This window comes from Ammospiza caudacuta, chromosome 17, assembly GCF_027887145.1.
Source record: "Ammospiza caudacuta isolate bAmmCau1 chromosome 17, bAmmCau1.pri, whole genome shotgun sequence".
In the NCBI taxonomy this organism is placed as follows: domain Eukaryota; kingdom Metazoa; phylum Chordata; class Aves; order Passeriformes; family Passerellidae; genus Ammospiza; species Ammospiza caudacuta.
The window spans coordinates 4724532-4740272 of NC_080609.1; the positions used below are offsets into that span (position 1 = coordinate 4724532).

At 40.4% G+C, this 15741-nt stretch overlaps 1 protein-coding gene across 1 annotated transcript in view; it reads left to right on the forward strand.

Annotated features, from left to right (window-relative positions):
• RBFOX1 (RNA binding fox-1 homolog 1) overlaps positions 1-15741 on the forward strand; it is a 1162152-nt gene that overhangs the window by 269285 nt on the left and 877126 nt on the right. The window contains exon 3 of the mRNA XM_058816205.1: positions 1359-1391. Within this exon, the coding sequence (XP_058672188.1) occupies positions 1359-1391 (33 nt within the window). The remainder of the gene's footprint in view (positions 1-1358; positions 1392-15741) is intronic.

A 15741-nucleotide genomic window follows, 5' to 3' on the forward strand; every position in this document is an offset into this window, starting at 1 on the left:
CAACAAAAAGGAGATAGGTTGTTTGTAAATAAATAGAATTTAAATAAGGTCAGTTCTGCTTGTGTGAGAGAAATTCTTGAACAGCTTCAAAAATCCCATTAGTGACAAAGATACACATTTCAAATAAAGCTGAACCTGGGTTTTAATCAGGTTCAATTAAATAACTGTTTGTGATTGCAGGTGCCGTGTGGTGATGTGACAGGAGTTCATTTCCATTCCTAAATTCCTCTGGAATAAGTTTTTGATGAATCCACAGATGCCTTCCATTGAACAGCAGCTCTGCACACAAATTGTCTCCTTTGCTGTGCAGGCTGAGCTCTGCTCAATAAAATCTGAGCTCTGCTCCACCTTCCCTCAGCAGGGTCATGGCTGGGCACTCCTCCTGCTCCTGGGAGAGCTGGGCATGTCCTTTGGAAGGGATGATTAACACCAATATAAAGGAAGATCTATTCTCCTGGAGACAGAGTCATAGCTGGGTGTCAGTCTGGAATTTGTGAGGAGACTATTAATGGCTTTTCGACCTAGTACAGTGGTGACAGTATTGGGACACAAAGTTCTAACAAAGATTTTTTTTTTTTTTTGTCTCACGACGTGGTTAAACAGCCCTTAGAGTCTAATATGAGCTTATTAACTTTGTGTCTGTTGTTTGACCTATGGCAGTGTGTAGGTGTCTTAAAATGTTTCAGTTGCTTTAAATGATAAATTGTTTTAAGTTGCTATAAGTGATGAATTTCTCTCTATTGCCAGCAGTGGATTTTGTGCAGTTTTTCATAGCAATTGACTTTGTATCTCCCTGGTGTTGGACACTGACCTGAGCTGAGCTCAGTGTACCCCTTGGGTGGCAGAGAACTCAGTGATGTTGGTGCTTCAGGGCAGCTTTGGCTGCTGGAATTCAGCCCAGCAGACTGTCCCTAGTGAGAAGGATCTGGCCAAATTTCCTTTATCCCGCTCCACATGGAACTTCAGGCCTTCAGTGTGTTGCTTCTACCACTGTGGAACTGAAATCTTACCAGAGAATATCCTGGGAATTGTGTCTGGCTTGGAAAGCTTATGGGTGCATTATGCTTGTCATCAACAAACTAAAAATTAGTAAAAATGGAAACATATTTTCCCAGTTCTCTCTTGGTGTATTTCCTGGATTTTTACCCAATATTCCTGAATTCTGCTGTTTTAATTTATGCCTGGTTTTGCCTTCTGATATGCATGAGAGGTGAATAGTCTCAGTGTGAAAGACAGTTCTCTTCAGTTCTGTTCCCTGAAGCCATCAGAACCAATTGATGTCAGTTACCTCAAAAGCCAATTAATCCCACTCCTGTTTTGTTGGATCAATACTAATGCATTTTTCCTGTAATTTTCAGGTTTTGACATCGCTGGATGCCAGCAAATCTGAGGTAGGAAATTCTGTCTTATACTGGTGGAATGTTAAATAGCTCTCAGTGCTTCTGATAGAGGGGCCAGCTTGCTTACAATCTTGGGGTGAAAGTTTAAGTTACTTCAGGATGGCATTTGTGCTGCTTCTAGTGCTTAATGAGCCAATCTTTGGAAATCTGGTCACGGTGTAACAATATTTAAGCTCATAAAGCCCTTCTAGGAAAGTTTTGCCATTGTGCGTGTCTTTCTGAAGGTTTCCATGGCATCAAAACCACACAATTCAGAGGTTTGTTCAGTGTTTGTTTTTATTTCCCACTCCTAGAAGGTGCAAGCTGACCTTGCCCTGTGCCCTTCCCTTTTTCCCCTTTGATATAAATGGGGTGGGACTCTATGAGTAGAAAGAGCTTTTCGTGAGGGGATGGATGGGATGGCTCATTTTGGATGGTTTATTTTGGCTCTTCAGCCAAGCAGGTTTGTACCTGCTGCAGAGGTGGTTCAGGGCTTGGCACATGTTCTGTCCACCTCCACATGAGCTGCTGGAGCATGGGGGAGCGGCTGGATTTTGTGCTGAGTTCTCACTGAATTCTGGAGTGTCATCAGCAGTGTTGTGTGTTAGGTGCTTGACATTGCTGCAGGTTAGCTCGATCATTTTGGACTCTCGTTTATTTTGTCAGCTTTCCTCTTGATGTGTGAGTGTTTCTGAATGGTCTGGAGGTGTTCTTAGAGGTGAAAATATCCCGATTGTTGGAGTGTGTTTGGAGTAAATGACTGCTAAAGAGAAGTGGCAGTCCTTTGTGAGCACAAAGGTGCTCAAATGCATTTTCCTCTCCTGGACAAGCCACTGCACTTGTAATGACTGGCAGATATTTTAATTTGGTGCAGAGTGCCTGAGTCATTTATTTGTAACATCAGTTGGAAGCTCAGAGTGTTCCTTGTGAAACCCTTCTCAGACTCACAGTAGGGAATTTGTGGTGTGCTCCAAAGCCAGTGTTTAACTGTGACAAAATGTGTAGGTAACTCTAACTGCTGGATAAATTTTTAATATGAACCTTTGGTAAATTAAATTGCATTATTAAAGAGAATAGATAAACTGTGCTGGTTACTTCAAAGGACATGAGTTCACTTGCATACTGCAAAAAGAATGAGATAATTCATTTTTATTTAGATTGAGACTGTAATATCAGTGTTCAATTTAGCTGGTCTGATTCAATTGCATACTTGGCTTGTCTTAGGGAGTTTCAGGAGTAGGATTTGTATCTGTTTTTTCACTGTTGCACTGTTCAAATGTTTGGTGCTGTTCTATCAAGAGCCTGCTAATAGTAATTTTCAGTTTCTTGTTTTGTAATAGGATTTTGGGGGCTGAGATTTGTCACTGTGGGTACTGCTATTGACTCTGCTGCCTTCTATACAGTCTGTTTTCTTATTTATTTGTCAAATGTTCTCATGTAGGTTTTTCTCTTGTGTGTGTAAAATTCTGGGAATATTGCAAATTTCTGCATTGGCCAGTTGAATTGCTTCGTTTGTTTGAACTCTATTGATTGCAAAACCTTGAGTTAACACATTTGGTTGTTTTTTAAGAGCTCACCAGCTGAGGTTTGTGCCCCAGCCTGTGGGGCTGCTGACTTTGTAGGCACAGATCTGTGTGTGAGAGGTTATGGTTGGGTGCTGTTCCTCCCATTCATGAAACAATTGGCAATATTTTTCAATACAGGGCAAATTCTAATTGGAGGTAAAGGGTAATTAAATATTTTCCTTTATCAGGGATTAATGCTGTTGGGAAATAGTCTGAGTTGAGTGGAGTAACTCACCTAGCATAGCGAATAAAAAGATAACAGGCATGCAGAACTGGTTGATGGATTTCTTTGACATAATGGCAAGCTTCCCAAAATTTCTTCCTGAAAGCCACACGGGCCCAGCACTACAGTTCTGGTGGGGTTTGAGTCTTACATAACTGTGGGGGTGACAGGACACACAGGACATTTCCTCAGCTTTGACAACAGTGGCCCTTAGTTTTGCCTGATTTGATTTGATTTTGCTTTACTTTTGTGTCTTCATGAACAGTTCTGAGAAAGGTACAGCCCCAGATCCCCTTGTTCGGGCTTACCTTGGTGCCAGGTCTTGTCTCACTAGAGCTCCTCTGTTGTTTGCTGCTGGAGTGCTTGTGTGGAAGGTCTCTGCTCTGCTTTTGAATAAAAAAAGCACTTAGGTTTGTTTTCTAAAATCTTTTATCAGAGCCTCTACTCTGCTCTTGAACTGTTGATCTGAGTAGTCTTGAAATTTGTTTATTCCTTTTTCTTTTGTTCTTAGATGACTGCTGTGTTCCCTTACTAAATTTTGTATGAAGTCTGGATGAGAGCTTAGTGTGTTTGTGCAGCTACTGGATGTTTCAGGAAGATACAAACCCAGCTGGGCTTTTTCTAAATGCTGGTTGCCACATAGCACCACAGAGATGAGAACATCTAGAGGAAGCTGTCAAGTGATCCCAGGACCTTCCTTCCATCATTTAACACAAAGGGACAACAAATAGTGACAGAGTCAAAGCTGTAGGCAGCAAAACCTTCCAAAAATAATTGCCAAATCTGCCCACAGAATGTCTGTTAGGGTCATAGTCTTGTAAATATGCAAGCTGGAGGCATCTTAAAAAGGAATAACTTATGCATAGGTAGTCAAACACAAAGATTTTATCACAGCTTACCCTGGTTTCTTGTTCAAACCCAGATTTTTTTTGATTCTTGTTCAAACCCAGATTAGCAGTTTCTGTCAATACAATTACAAAATGGGCCTGAGATCAGTCTCAAATACATCTGTACACTGTAGCAATTCCCATAACACACAATAAAATAAATTTTCATGTAATTTGAGGAATACCCTTTTTCCATTCTGCTGACTTTATCTATTACAAGTATATGGCATCTAGTCCTTTTATTGTTTTTGTATGTACATTTTTCCCCATGAAAAGATGTCTCATTCAGCAAACTATTTGACTTTCCAGAGTGTTCTTCCTTCTAATTAGCAGTGAGAATAAACGATCTTTATGTTAGGTAAAGCATAATTTCTTTTCCTTTTTTCTGAAACAAATGGTGTTACCAAAATAGAACAGAGAAAGCTTGTTGTGATTCCTCTTTTCCTCTGCAATATTTGAATAAATGATACAGTGAAGTTCAAGGCCTTCTTGTGAGAAGTGAGAGGTCATGCCTGATTGAAATACAAGTTCAGCATAACTGTGTGTTAGCTCTCTGCCTGCTTTAATGGGAGGGATGTCAAGGCAGCCTATTTTTTACTCTCATAAAGAAAAGGGTGCCAATATGTCTCAATAAAATGGAATCAAAATCAGCTCAAAGCCCAAGGAGGTTATTAAATCACAGTTTACAGGAAACCTCAGAATAATAAGGAGAATATGGTTCTAATGATAACAAAAGTGTGGCTGATTTACCCAGTGATCCAGCAGGTCCTTGATGACCAGGGAGTGTCACTGTTAAGCCCCCCATGTCCCTGATGTGGCAGGAATGGGTCAGGCTGGGGAGCAGTGTGCTCAGAAAAGGGCAGCACATGGATTCCCTTCTTCCACCCTCTGCTGCCCCCTGGGATTCTCCAGAGAAGAATCCTCTGGCAGGACAGGCGATTTCATTGTTTTTGATTGGTAAATGTGCATGAAACCCCCGTCTTTGGGCAGGAAATGTGTTTGTGTGGGTGACGTGATGAACGTGCACGGTGTCCATGGAAGATACGGCCTGAAAGCCACCATGGAGCGCTGTGAGGGAGCTGGGGGTGCTCAGCCTGGAGAAAAGGAGACTCAGGGGTGCCCTTATCACTCTGTACAGCTCCTGAAAGGTGGGTGTAGTCAGCTGGGGTTGGTCTCTTTCTCCAGGCAGCACTGACAGAACCAGAGGACGCAGCCTCAAGGGAAGTACAGGCTGGATATATAGGTTGGTTAATATAGGTTGGATATTAGGAGGAAGTTTTTTACAGAAATGGTGATAAAGTTCTGGAATGGCTGCCCAGGGAGGTGGTGGAGTCCCCATCCCTGGGTGTGTTTAACAAGGCCTGGATGTGGCACTGGGTGCCAGGGTTTAGTTGAGGTGTTGAGGATGGGGTGGACTCCATGATCTTTGAGGTTTCTTCCAACCTGGTCATTCTGTGGTTCTGTGAAGGGTTTGTGCTGCTGATATTATGGTCTGCTTGCCTTGCACTGCTCCTGGGGGCCCCCAGCCCACCAGGCTGTGCTGCACGCTCTGCCCAGTGTCTGACTCACTCTGGAGATGATGCAGAACGAGAGGAATGAAGGAATCTTGTGGTGAGGCAGCAGCAGAGCTGGGGTCTCACTGCCAGCAGGACCATTCCTGCTTCTGCTGCCTGCTCCTGGTGGCAAGGTGAACTCATTCCTTTGGAAAAGGAGTCAGTGAGGTGTGTGTGTGTAAACAGATAGCAGAGCCTGCTCAGGAAATATGCCTCTACCAATATTGTCCTACGGTGGCTGCTTTGATGCTCTGCAGTGTGCTCTGTTCCTGCTAGACTTATAATTCTTTCTGCTAGCTCATGACGAATTTTTAAATCCTGTTGGCTGTCTGATTGATTTCTATGGGAAAACTATGATATCAGTGGGAACTTTATCTGGGGAGAGACGGATGCTTGGCTGGATGCTGTCAGGGTAAATTGCAGGTGCTGCATTAAAACCCCACAGCAGATAAAAACATGTCACTCAGCTCCCTCCCCTCCCTGCCCTACTTTATTCTCCCCAGCACACTTAACATGCAAGGACCTCGTGTGCCATCACTGCAGGGGATGTGTGTGCTCAGGACAGGAGACATTTCCATTTCTATTTTCAGGTTGTTTTTCAGGATGAGTGAGTGGATTACAGCTTCTCCCCGTTCTGGTGCATCAATACTTTGCATCAGCCACAGCTTTTGCTTGGAGCTGTGCATTGTTAATCACACCCAGCTCTGTATTCCCTCTTCCCTCCAAGTGGATTGAGGCATGGAGTGATCAATCATGATGACTAATAAAGGATTGGCTATTAGTATTTCTTAAAGTTCCTATCTTTAGGATCCTTGGCAAGAAAATACTTGCTTTTAAAGAAAACTACATATCTATAGGAGTATAGGATAAAGCTTTCCTTGTAGTCATAATTTTGAGTATTTTGAGGTGTTTGAAATCTCTGTAGTTTGTACTGGGACTTCAGATTTTATCAAAAGGATATTATTGCAGTAAGATTGTAATTTTTGCTAGGTCTGTTGAAATCACTTTAGATTTGGCTAAATCAAGCTGCAACAAATTGTGTATAAATAGGTACCAGTATATAAATATATATATATACTGGTACCTATTTTTATACATACATATATATATATATATATACACACATAAATAGGTACCAGTTTATATATATATATATAAATATATATATTATATACAGTATATAAATATATATATAAATAGGTATCTTTCTCAAAAAGATAACTGCAATGGCGCCATAATTCTGCATAATATATCTAAGAATATTTATAATTTCAAGTGCAAAATCAAGACTTATAAATTAAAAGTATTTTTAATTTTCAAGCTTTTAGAACTGAACAGTTGTAACTGTGCAGAAGTTGGGATTTTTGATGTCGTGTCTTCAGTTATTTCCACTAAAAAGTATTTTTCAATCATGCAAGCTGATTAAGGGTCTGAGCTCCCAGTGAAAGGTGTCTCTGGGTAACTCAGTGTCCCTTATAAATCCTGCTGAGCACTTTGTGTTTTCAGATCCCCAATAAAGCCTTGACTGGCAGTGATGGGAGCTCCCAGCTGGAGCAATTATCCTGACAAGTTAATATGGACATTGCAGACATGGCAGGAAGGAAATTAATGGCCTGGAGGGTGACCCTGGCATGTGCCTGGGTTGCAGCCCCCCCTGGACACACCAAATACCTGCCTGCATCAGGATTTGATGCATTCCCCTCCAACTTTTATTACCAAAGGCAGAATCCTGTCTTCCTTTTAAAATTTTGAGGTTTAACCACATTAGCTACATAGAGATGTAAAAGGACTACACAAAATGGATGGAGAAGAATTGTACAAAGTTTTCATCCATTTTTAACTTGAGCATGAATTTCTAGGATTGTGCTCCTTCCCTCTGAAATCCTGTGCTGTAATTTTAAGCTGTGCAGTGTGAGAGACAGTCTTGCTGTAGCTGCTACTGTAAAACCTAATTTGCTGCATAAAATATGAGAGCTACAGTGAAATATGAGCCTGGAGAGCAACTCTTTTGATCTTGAGTAGTCAAAAGGTTGGCATGTATAATGGTATGAAAATAAATGATGTCAAAACTGTAGGATATAATTTATGGTTTGGGGACTACTTTACTCATGGAAGCAGAAGCTTCTACCACTGGAAAGCAAGTAGTTCAACAAAAGATAATGAATGGAAATTACAAACTTTCACAAACCCCAGATAGATTGTATTGTGCAATTCATCAGTTTAAACACAACCAGTTGTCTAATTTACTGTGTTTATATATTATTAAATAGAGCATTTATAATATATATATATGATTGGAACTTGAGCCTTCGTTTTGTGCTTCTTTAAATAAGTACTAGGCTTTAATTGCCATCCACTTTGGCAAGGACTTGGACACATAAATTATCTTTAAACTATAAACTACCTCAAGTCGAGTGACAAAAGCTTGGGTCATGTAGGCTTTTAAAAAGGATCTTTTTGAGGTGTCCCAGCACAGCCTGAAGAGTGCCCAGGTGTGTCATGGTGATCCTAGGAGGGGCATCACAAAACAAGGGCAGAATATTTGTTGACTGAAATCTTTATGGCTTTATACCATGCAGGTTCTTATGTGTGCCCCTGGTAGCTGAGACTGTGTTGCTACATGGGTTTAAGAATTGGGATTTTTTCTTTTAATATATGTATGAAAAATGTTCCATGGACTAATTCCGTTACCTCCATTTGCTTCATTCAAATTTGCACAGCCTTCCCCAATAAACTCTCTGCAAACAGTCTTTTAACTGGGCTTGAGGTTTGAAGGGTTTAGTTGCTTGGTTTTGGTTTGGTTGGGTTTTTTTGTTAGTTTGGTTTGGGTATTTAATTTTAATTTTTTTTCACCTTTTTTTTTCCTTTATTTGTTTGTTTTGGTTTTGTTTCTTGGACTTTTTTTTTTTTTTTTTGTTTTTTTTTTTTTTGTTTTTTTGTTTCATAGGCTTTTTGAGCCTCGGTCTTTCTTTTGAGATGTGCTTTGTGAAGTTTCCACAGGCTTCTCTTTGTCCTTCTGCCACCCAAGGCTGCCCAGTCCCTTTGGTGGTGCCCCAAGGCTGTTCATGGACAGGGTGAACCCAAGGCTGGCGTTGTGTTGGGTGTCTCTGCCCTCTGCAGAGTGAGGTCCTGCAGGGAAATGTTGGACCCAGAGCTCCCCAGGCTGATGGGGCTGTTTGGGTCCATCCACTGAGCCTGAAGCTGGAATTCTCCCCCAAGGATGTAAAGATTGCATCCCCACCAACACCCCCCCTAACCTGCCCAAATCTGTGTGGACAGGGCTCCTAGGAGAATTCTGAAAGAAAATGAGATTTAGTAATGACAGCTGTGAGCTGCCCTGCATGCCTTTCCTGTGGGTGTAGCTATAAACACACACATTTCATGGACCTGTGTCTCCAGAATGTGTTTCAGTAAAGTGCATCAGGAATTTGATGGTGACAGGAGTGAGTATAAGGTTGTCTCACTAAAGGCTTGGTATTGACTTGAAAGTGCACTTTGTTTATTGATTCTGTTTCTTACTTCCCTTCCACATCCTCTTGCTGAATGCTGTGAGTTTTCAGTGCCTGTGGGAGAACTGGATGTGTTTTGATGAAGGTTTTAAAGTGCTGTATTAATCACACTTCTGTCAGTCCTCAGTGGTGGATTTCAGGAGTATCACACTGTCACAGCTCTAGATGGGCCATATTGATCTTGATGATTAAATCAGCTAAAGAAAACTTGATTTCTGAGGGAAAACTTAATATTCTCAAAGCCCAAATGTCTCCTAAATATTTATAGGTGAAGAAAGTTGATCAAATACCTTTGTTCTCTGATTATTACCATGAGCAGCAACACTTAGTTCAGATTCTCATCACAGTGATGTGATGTAGTAATATATAAATTCCTGTGTATGTGTTTTCAATCATGGGAATATGCAGAGGTAACTTTTTTCTTCTATCTTGGCAAGGCAGGAAGATAAATAGGTAAAAGTGTGTATGTGTTTAAGCAATAAGGTTGGTTTAATGGTTCTGGGGGGAAAATTTCCTCTGGTACACAGAGTAGTGACTTGATTGAACAGGACAGAATCATGCAGTTCAATTAATGTGCAAATATGTGTTCACTGAACTTTCATTCCATTTATCACATGGACATGGAAATAGGGTCATTTTTTATCTCTGTATTATGTATATGACATCTTAGTTTGCTTCTTGCATGCTGCTGTGGGGAAAATAGCAATGTGGCACACCAGAGGCAAAAAGAATTGGAGATAAATTCCTCAGCTGTCACAAACACATTTAAGTAGATCTTTGTTTGAAGATAAATCTCTTCCTTCTGCAAGGACTAACATTCAGAAGGCCTTAGCATGCTCTTCCCATTAAAATTGGATGTGTTCCTTGGCTGTGTGCTGGGAAAAATCATGGGCAACAATTGTCATGTTTATGAAGTACGTGGTTAACAAAAGTGTACTTACAGAAAAACATCAAAAGCAAGTTTTAGCTGAAAGTACATTAATATTTACCATTACCTGTTTAAAATAAGGAGCCAGATATTTCAAAGTAACTTTTTTTGATTCTTACCAAGGTTTTCTTCCATCCTCAGGCCTAGTGAAATTTGTTTGGGGACTGTTCTCGTTCCTTTGACTAATTACTGTAAATCAGGTGAGCAGGAGTACAGGTGGTTATTCAGTTCTTACACTGAAAACCTGTACTGGTATATTCTGTTAGTAAAAGTAGAATGAATAAACTTCTGCCTTTTATTTTACTTCTATAATTGGTGAAAAAAAAAGTTTCCTTTTCTCTTGATATGGAGCAAAAAATTTACAGCAGCAAGGGCAAAAGATGAAATTTCATAAGTACAATGTAAATTAGGGTGATAAAAATTCCCTTCTTAAGGACCTGTAAGAATACTGGAAGGTGGTTAAGAATTTCATTGTTCAGTTTCACTGAGAGTCTGAAGACCTTTTGGCTGACATGGGCAGCTGTAAAAATGCTGAATTCCACATGGAATTGTAGCATTTGCAGGCAAGGCTTATAACCTTTAAACAAAGCACAGGCCAAATTCTCTGCCAGGGAAATTGGCAGAGCTTCATAAACTTTAATGGAGCTGGGCCTTAATGGAACTGTGCCAGGTTTGAGGAGCAGTGAACGTGAGCTCAATTTAGGCAGGAGGTGGCAGAAGCTGATGGAGAGAAAGAGGAGTTTAAATTGTTAATAATCAGTCCCCACAGGTCACTTTCAAATAGGAAAAGGTCTCAGCCTGGGGACTGCAGTGTCTGGTGAAAGCCAGATGTCTTTCCATCAGATATTTAGTTCAACAGCTTTAATTTGTATGCGAAAATGCAAAAATTTGATTTCTTATTAATTAAACCTGTACTGCTGTTTAACATGGTGCCCAAGATGAGCAAAAGAGATATTTTGGGAAAAGTTTCTGAATGGAATGTGAGGAGTTTGGAGCAAAGAAACCATAAACTCCGCAGCAGGACAAAGGGAAATGTTTCCATCAGTGCAAACACATTGATGCAGCGCTTAGAGAGCATGAGGGGTTTATGTTTAGGGGAAATAATGTGTTTATAAAATAGATATTCATAGGTAACATTTATTTACAGATAAAGCAATTGTGACCCAGGCAGCATTTTGGGTTGGGACTTCATCAGGAAGTTGTGGAAGGGTGCTGCTGCCCATTCCCATTGTACATTTAAAAACCAATTTTCTTAGCAGCAATACTCCCTGCAAAGGTAAATATCCAGAATTATGAGGGGGTGTTTGGAGGCAGTGTGTGTTTGGTTCTAAGTACTAAAATATTTTGCTTTCCATTCAAGCTTAACAGCCACCAAGCATGTTCAGGAAACACTGTTCTGTACAAACCCAGGGAGAGTTTGATTTAAAACTGCTGTGGTTGCTTGGAGAAATGTTCATTTTGCTGTAATAGGGGAAGAGAAAATCAGCATTGTTCTCCATCTCCTGCCTGGCATAAGCTGGGGAAGGTGAGCAGCAGTACCTGCACTGGTGTAACTGCTTCAGGGGGCAAAAAAGAGAGAAGCTGCTGCCCAGCACTGCAGAGGAGAAAATAGAGGAGCAGACCTGGGAGAGAGTCTGCAGTGCTGGAGGAAAGGTGGAGCTGAGTGGGTGAAACAGAGCCTTTCTCCTCCCCAGTCATGGCAACTTGGCTGAGAGATCAACAAGGCATAGCCAAAATATTTCCTTTTCTTGAGTTTTCTCAGCGGTCATAATTAAACCATGTCTTGTAGGGGAAGCCCCCTTTGCTTAGGGGAGATCTGAATTTTCCACCTTAGGAAATGGCAGATGACAGAGGCAGCCTGGGGTGCTTAGTTGCTTGTTAAGGCACCTTTTTCCCTGGGAGTTCCACATTTCTCTGTCACTGAAACCTGATTTCACTTTCTGGTCTGTGACAGTGTTCACAGGGGTCTTAGGATGAGGGAAGAGATGAGGATCCATGTTCCAGAAGGCTGATTTATTATTTTATGATGTATATTATATTAAAACTATACTAAAAGAATAGAAGAAAGAATTTCATCAGAAGGCTGGCTAAGAATAGAAAAGGAAGTAATGATAACAAAGGTTTGATTGGCCATTAATTAGAAACAACCACATGAGACCAATCCCAGATGCACCTGTTGCATTCCACAGCAGCAGACAATCATTGTTTACATTTTGTTCCTGAGGCCTCTCAGCTTCTCAGAAGGAAAAATCCTAAGAAAAGGATTTTTCATAAAAGATGTCTGTGACACTGGTCTGATAAAGAGTTTTCAATTACTTGTAGTGTGGAAGTGGTTTCTTCCCTTTATAATGAATTATTGCATATGATTAATTATTTGCTGAATTACTAACGTGTTCTAACTAAAGGACATTGTTGGATTGGGAGTTTATGATTTTGGTACTAGGCTGAAGTCTTCAGAATCAGCTTCACAGGGTTTCTATAACAGAGTAACTCCCAGCAGTTGGTTTGAAAATTGCTCTCCTTGCTGTATCTCATTTCCTTCTTCCTCAGTGCCCTTTGTTCCCAAAGGACATAGTGAATGTCCTGAGTAGGATTTGAAGAATTCAGAGTAGATCCAAACCATCTAGAGAAGCTCAAAGAGTTCAATCTTTTAAATTCTATTACATTTTTATGCAGACTTTACATTCTTACACTTCAAACATAACACAAGAATTTCTCTCCTGCTCTGGATTCAGTGAATGCCTTTTGCTGTAGCTTCTCTGGAGAGGCAAAGCAGCTCCCAGCTGAACAGCTCTTCACATTCAGCAGGACTTCTGAAAACATGAAATTGAAAACAGCATCGTGTTTGAGCTCTAGATGATTTATTCTGACAAATGACACAAGAGCATCTCCAGATAAACACAGATGATTACATGTTGGTAAAGCCACCGATTGTCAGGAGACCAGAATAATGTTCTAGGAGGAAATATCTGTGGTGTTTAATGAATTTTGAAGCATCACTACAAAACCTCTGTTACAAAACTGCATTTTAAATCAATACTGAGAGTGTGCTGAATTGATAAAATCAGAGTTCAAGTGCTGAGCTGTGTTCATCACTTTAGTTTGTCCTGCATGGGCTTGAGAATGCCATTGCATATTGGTTGTACTTTTCAGAAGAGAGGCCCAGGAGCAGATTAAGGCCTAGTCTTAAATATATTGAAAGCTGAACCAAACAGGCAGAGTAATTTAATCCTATTTTTGTTAAGCTTCTGATAAATACTTTATTCAATGTAATACAGATAATATGGTCCATTATGGTTCTGGTCAGGACAATGTTTTAGGAGAGATCCTCCAGAAGGAGAAGAGTTAATGGCAGTGACAAATATTCCTGGATATGGCTGTAACTATCAGAAATTTTGGTTTATGGCTCTCTACTTGATGCTTTAAATGCTGAATTAAAGAAGCCATTGAGAGTAGTGAAATGTGTCTTTTCTAACAATTATAAGAGCATTATGGCAGAGACAAAGTGACAGTTTAGAAACCATAGGAGCCATTAATTCAGCTGCCTCTCCCAGACTGATGGGTGTCTAGTTCCTTATCACCCCCAGCCAGTGTCACACTGCCACGAGGAGCAGGTGCCTTCACCTCAGCTCCTAGGGTGAAAAATTGCACCTCAAACATCTCCAGCCTCTTCATCTCCTGAGCAGGAACGGTGATATGGAAAATTCAAGTGTTTGGTTTATGTCACCAACACTTAAAACCAAAAACAAACAAACAAACCAGTCCCCCAAACAAAAAAATTAAACAATTCCTCTTGCCTTTTACAGAGTGATGTAAAGTGAAGACATATGATTGCATTTTGATTAAAAGTAATTACGAGTAACCTTAATTAGCTCCTGATCCCATGAGTTTAGGGGAATGCTCTATTTAAAATGAACTAATGCAAAAAAAATTTAATACTTCCATAATAAACAAGAATACTTTTGAACATGAGGAAAGCATGAAGGAAAAAACAAAGAACTCTCAAGCATTAAATAAACTATAAAATGCCTGGAAGAACACTGGAACCGTTAGAAACCTCATTGTCATCATTCCCATAACTGGTTTGAAACATGGCATTTTCATGGATAGGTAACCATTTACTTGCTACATGAGTTGCTGTGATAAGAATTTATTACAGGACCTCAGGGAAATGTTGTTACATCTATTAAAAAAAAAGTTACCATTAATTTTGTAGAATTAGAACATCGATTTAATTTGGCCTCCTTTAATTGATGTTAGGCAGCTTGGGAACGGATGTCCTCACTTTGTAAATGCACTTAATCACTTCTTGCTACAAAACCTTGAACATAATTTTTCCAATCAGAGCTGACAGTTGTAGGGTTAAAGCTCAACACTAATAAATTCACAGGGACTAGATACTGTACTACCTGCTATCCCTCTTCAAAACACTGGCACTGCAAAGCAAGTCTGAATAATTTTAATTAGATAATCTCACTATGCATTCCTTTTCTAAATAAATTTTATTTGCTCCTGTTAGCACAGTAATTCAATTTGCTGGTGTTTGTCTTCTTGGGAAAAATAAATTCCTTGTGAGTTGTCGGGCTGCCAGCTGGTGCACAGTGCAGAACAGAGGGGCTGGGGTTTGGTGGCACTTTGGGGGGCATTTCTGGGGGCACAGGGGCTCTGGCAGCCTGTGGACAAAGGCACTGTCAGGGTAAAGGTCAGGCAGCTCAAAAAAACAAATATCAACATGTCCAGGTTAATGGTGGCACTGTCAGGGAATGGCATGGAAAGAATTTCTTTAAAAATGAGTTTGCTTCTTCTCATTGTGGTCACTCTCCAACATTCTCTATTTACTTGGAGAAGAAGAGATTTGTGTGCGAGGTGATTTAAGGACTTATTTATGATGTTTTATCAGTGTTGCAGTCATAGTTTTCCCTGGAGATCATGGCCCAGGTAAGAATGAGCTGTTGCTTGGGGGAAGAAACAAGAAATAATTCCAGAAGTCCTTTTCCCCCAGAATACCACTTTGCACTGAAGTGATTTCCCTCTTGTTATTAGTCTTGTTTACAATTTCTTTGGCACCTGGGAGGAGCAGCTGGATAAGAGGGAAAAAAATGTCTTTTGTCTTGGAAAATCTCAAGCAGTCAAAAAATGAAGATTTCTCTTGGTTTTGTTTTTGGCTTTTTTTCCACCACCAGTAGAGTGGTGAAAAATTTCTGTGGCAGCATTTTTAGGCAATTTTTACATTTTCCACCTTTTTTCTCTACTACTAATGAAGAAAAGCTCTGGTTATCCATCCTGGATAACCCTCTGCTGCTTCAGCTCTGGTTCTCAAACACAATTGTTGGGCTTTTCTCCTCGAGTCTCTGTGAGATTTCCCCTGTAGAAGAAGAAAGCAATCTCTCAAGTCCCTGTGACTTTCCATGTGTATTTTAGTAGAGTTTTTACATTCCAGAAATTGGGTTATGGCTGATCCATGCCTCTCCTGAGCTGGCAATGGGAGCTCATCAAAATGCCAAGCTCAATTCTTCCCTCAGCTCTCACAAGAAAACGAGGTGGGTAGATTAGAGGAAATTTGTGGAAAGCAAAAACATGTTTAATAATTCAAAATGGGATGAATGAGTAACTTTGACCTTGAAGCTGAGGCCTTTCAAAGACAGAACAACAGAAGCTGACCATGTACATGAGCTGCTCTATGGACTTCCTTTTCCA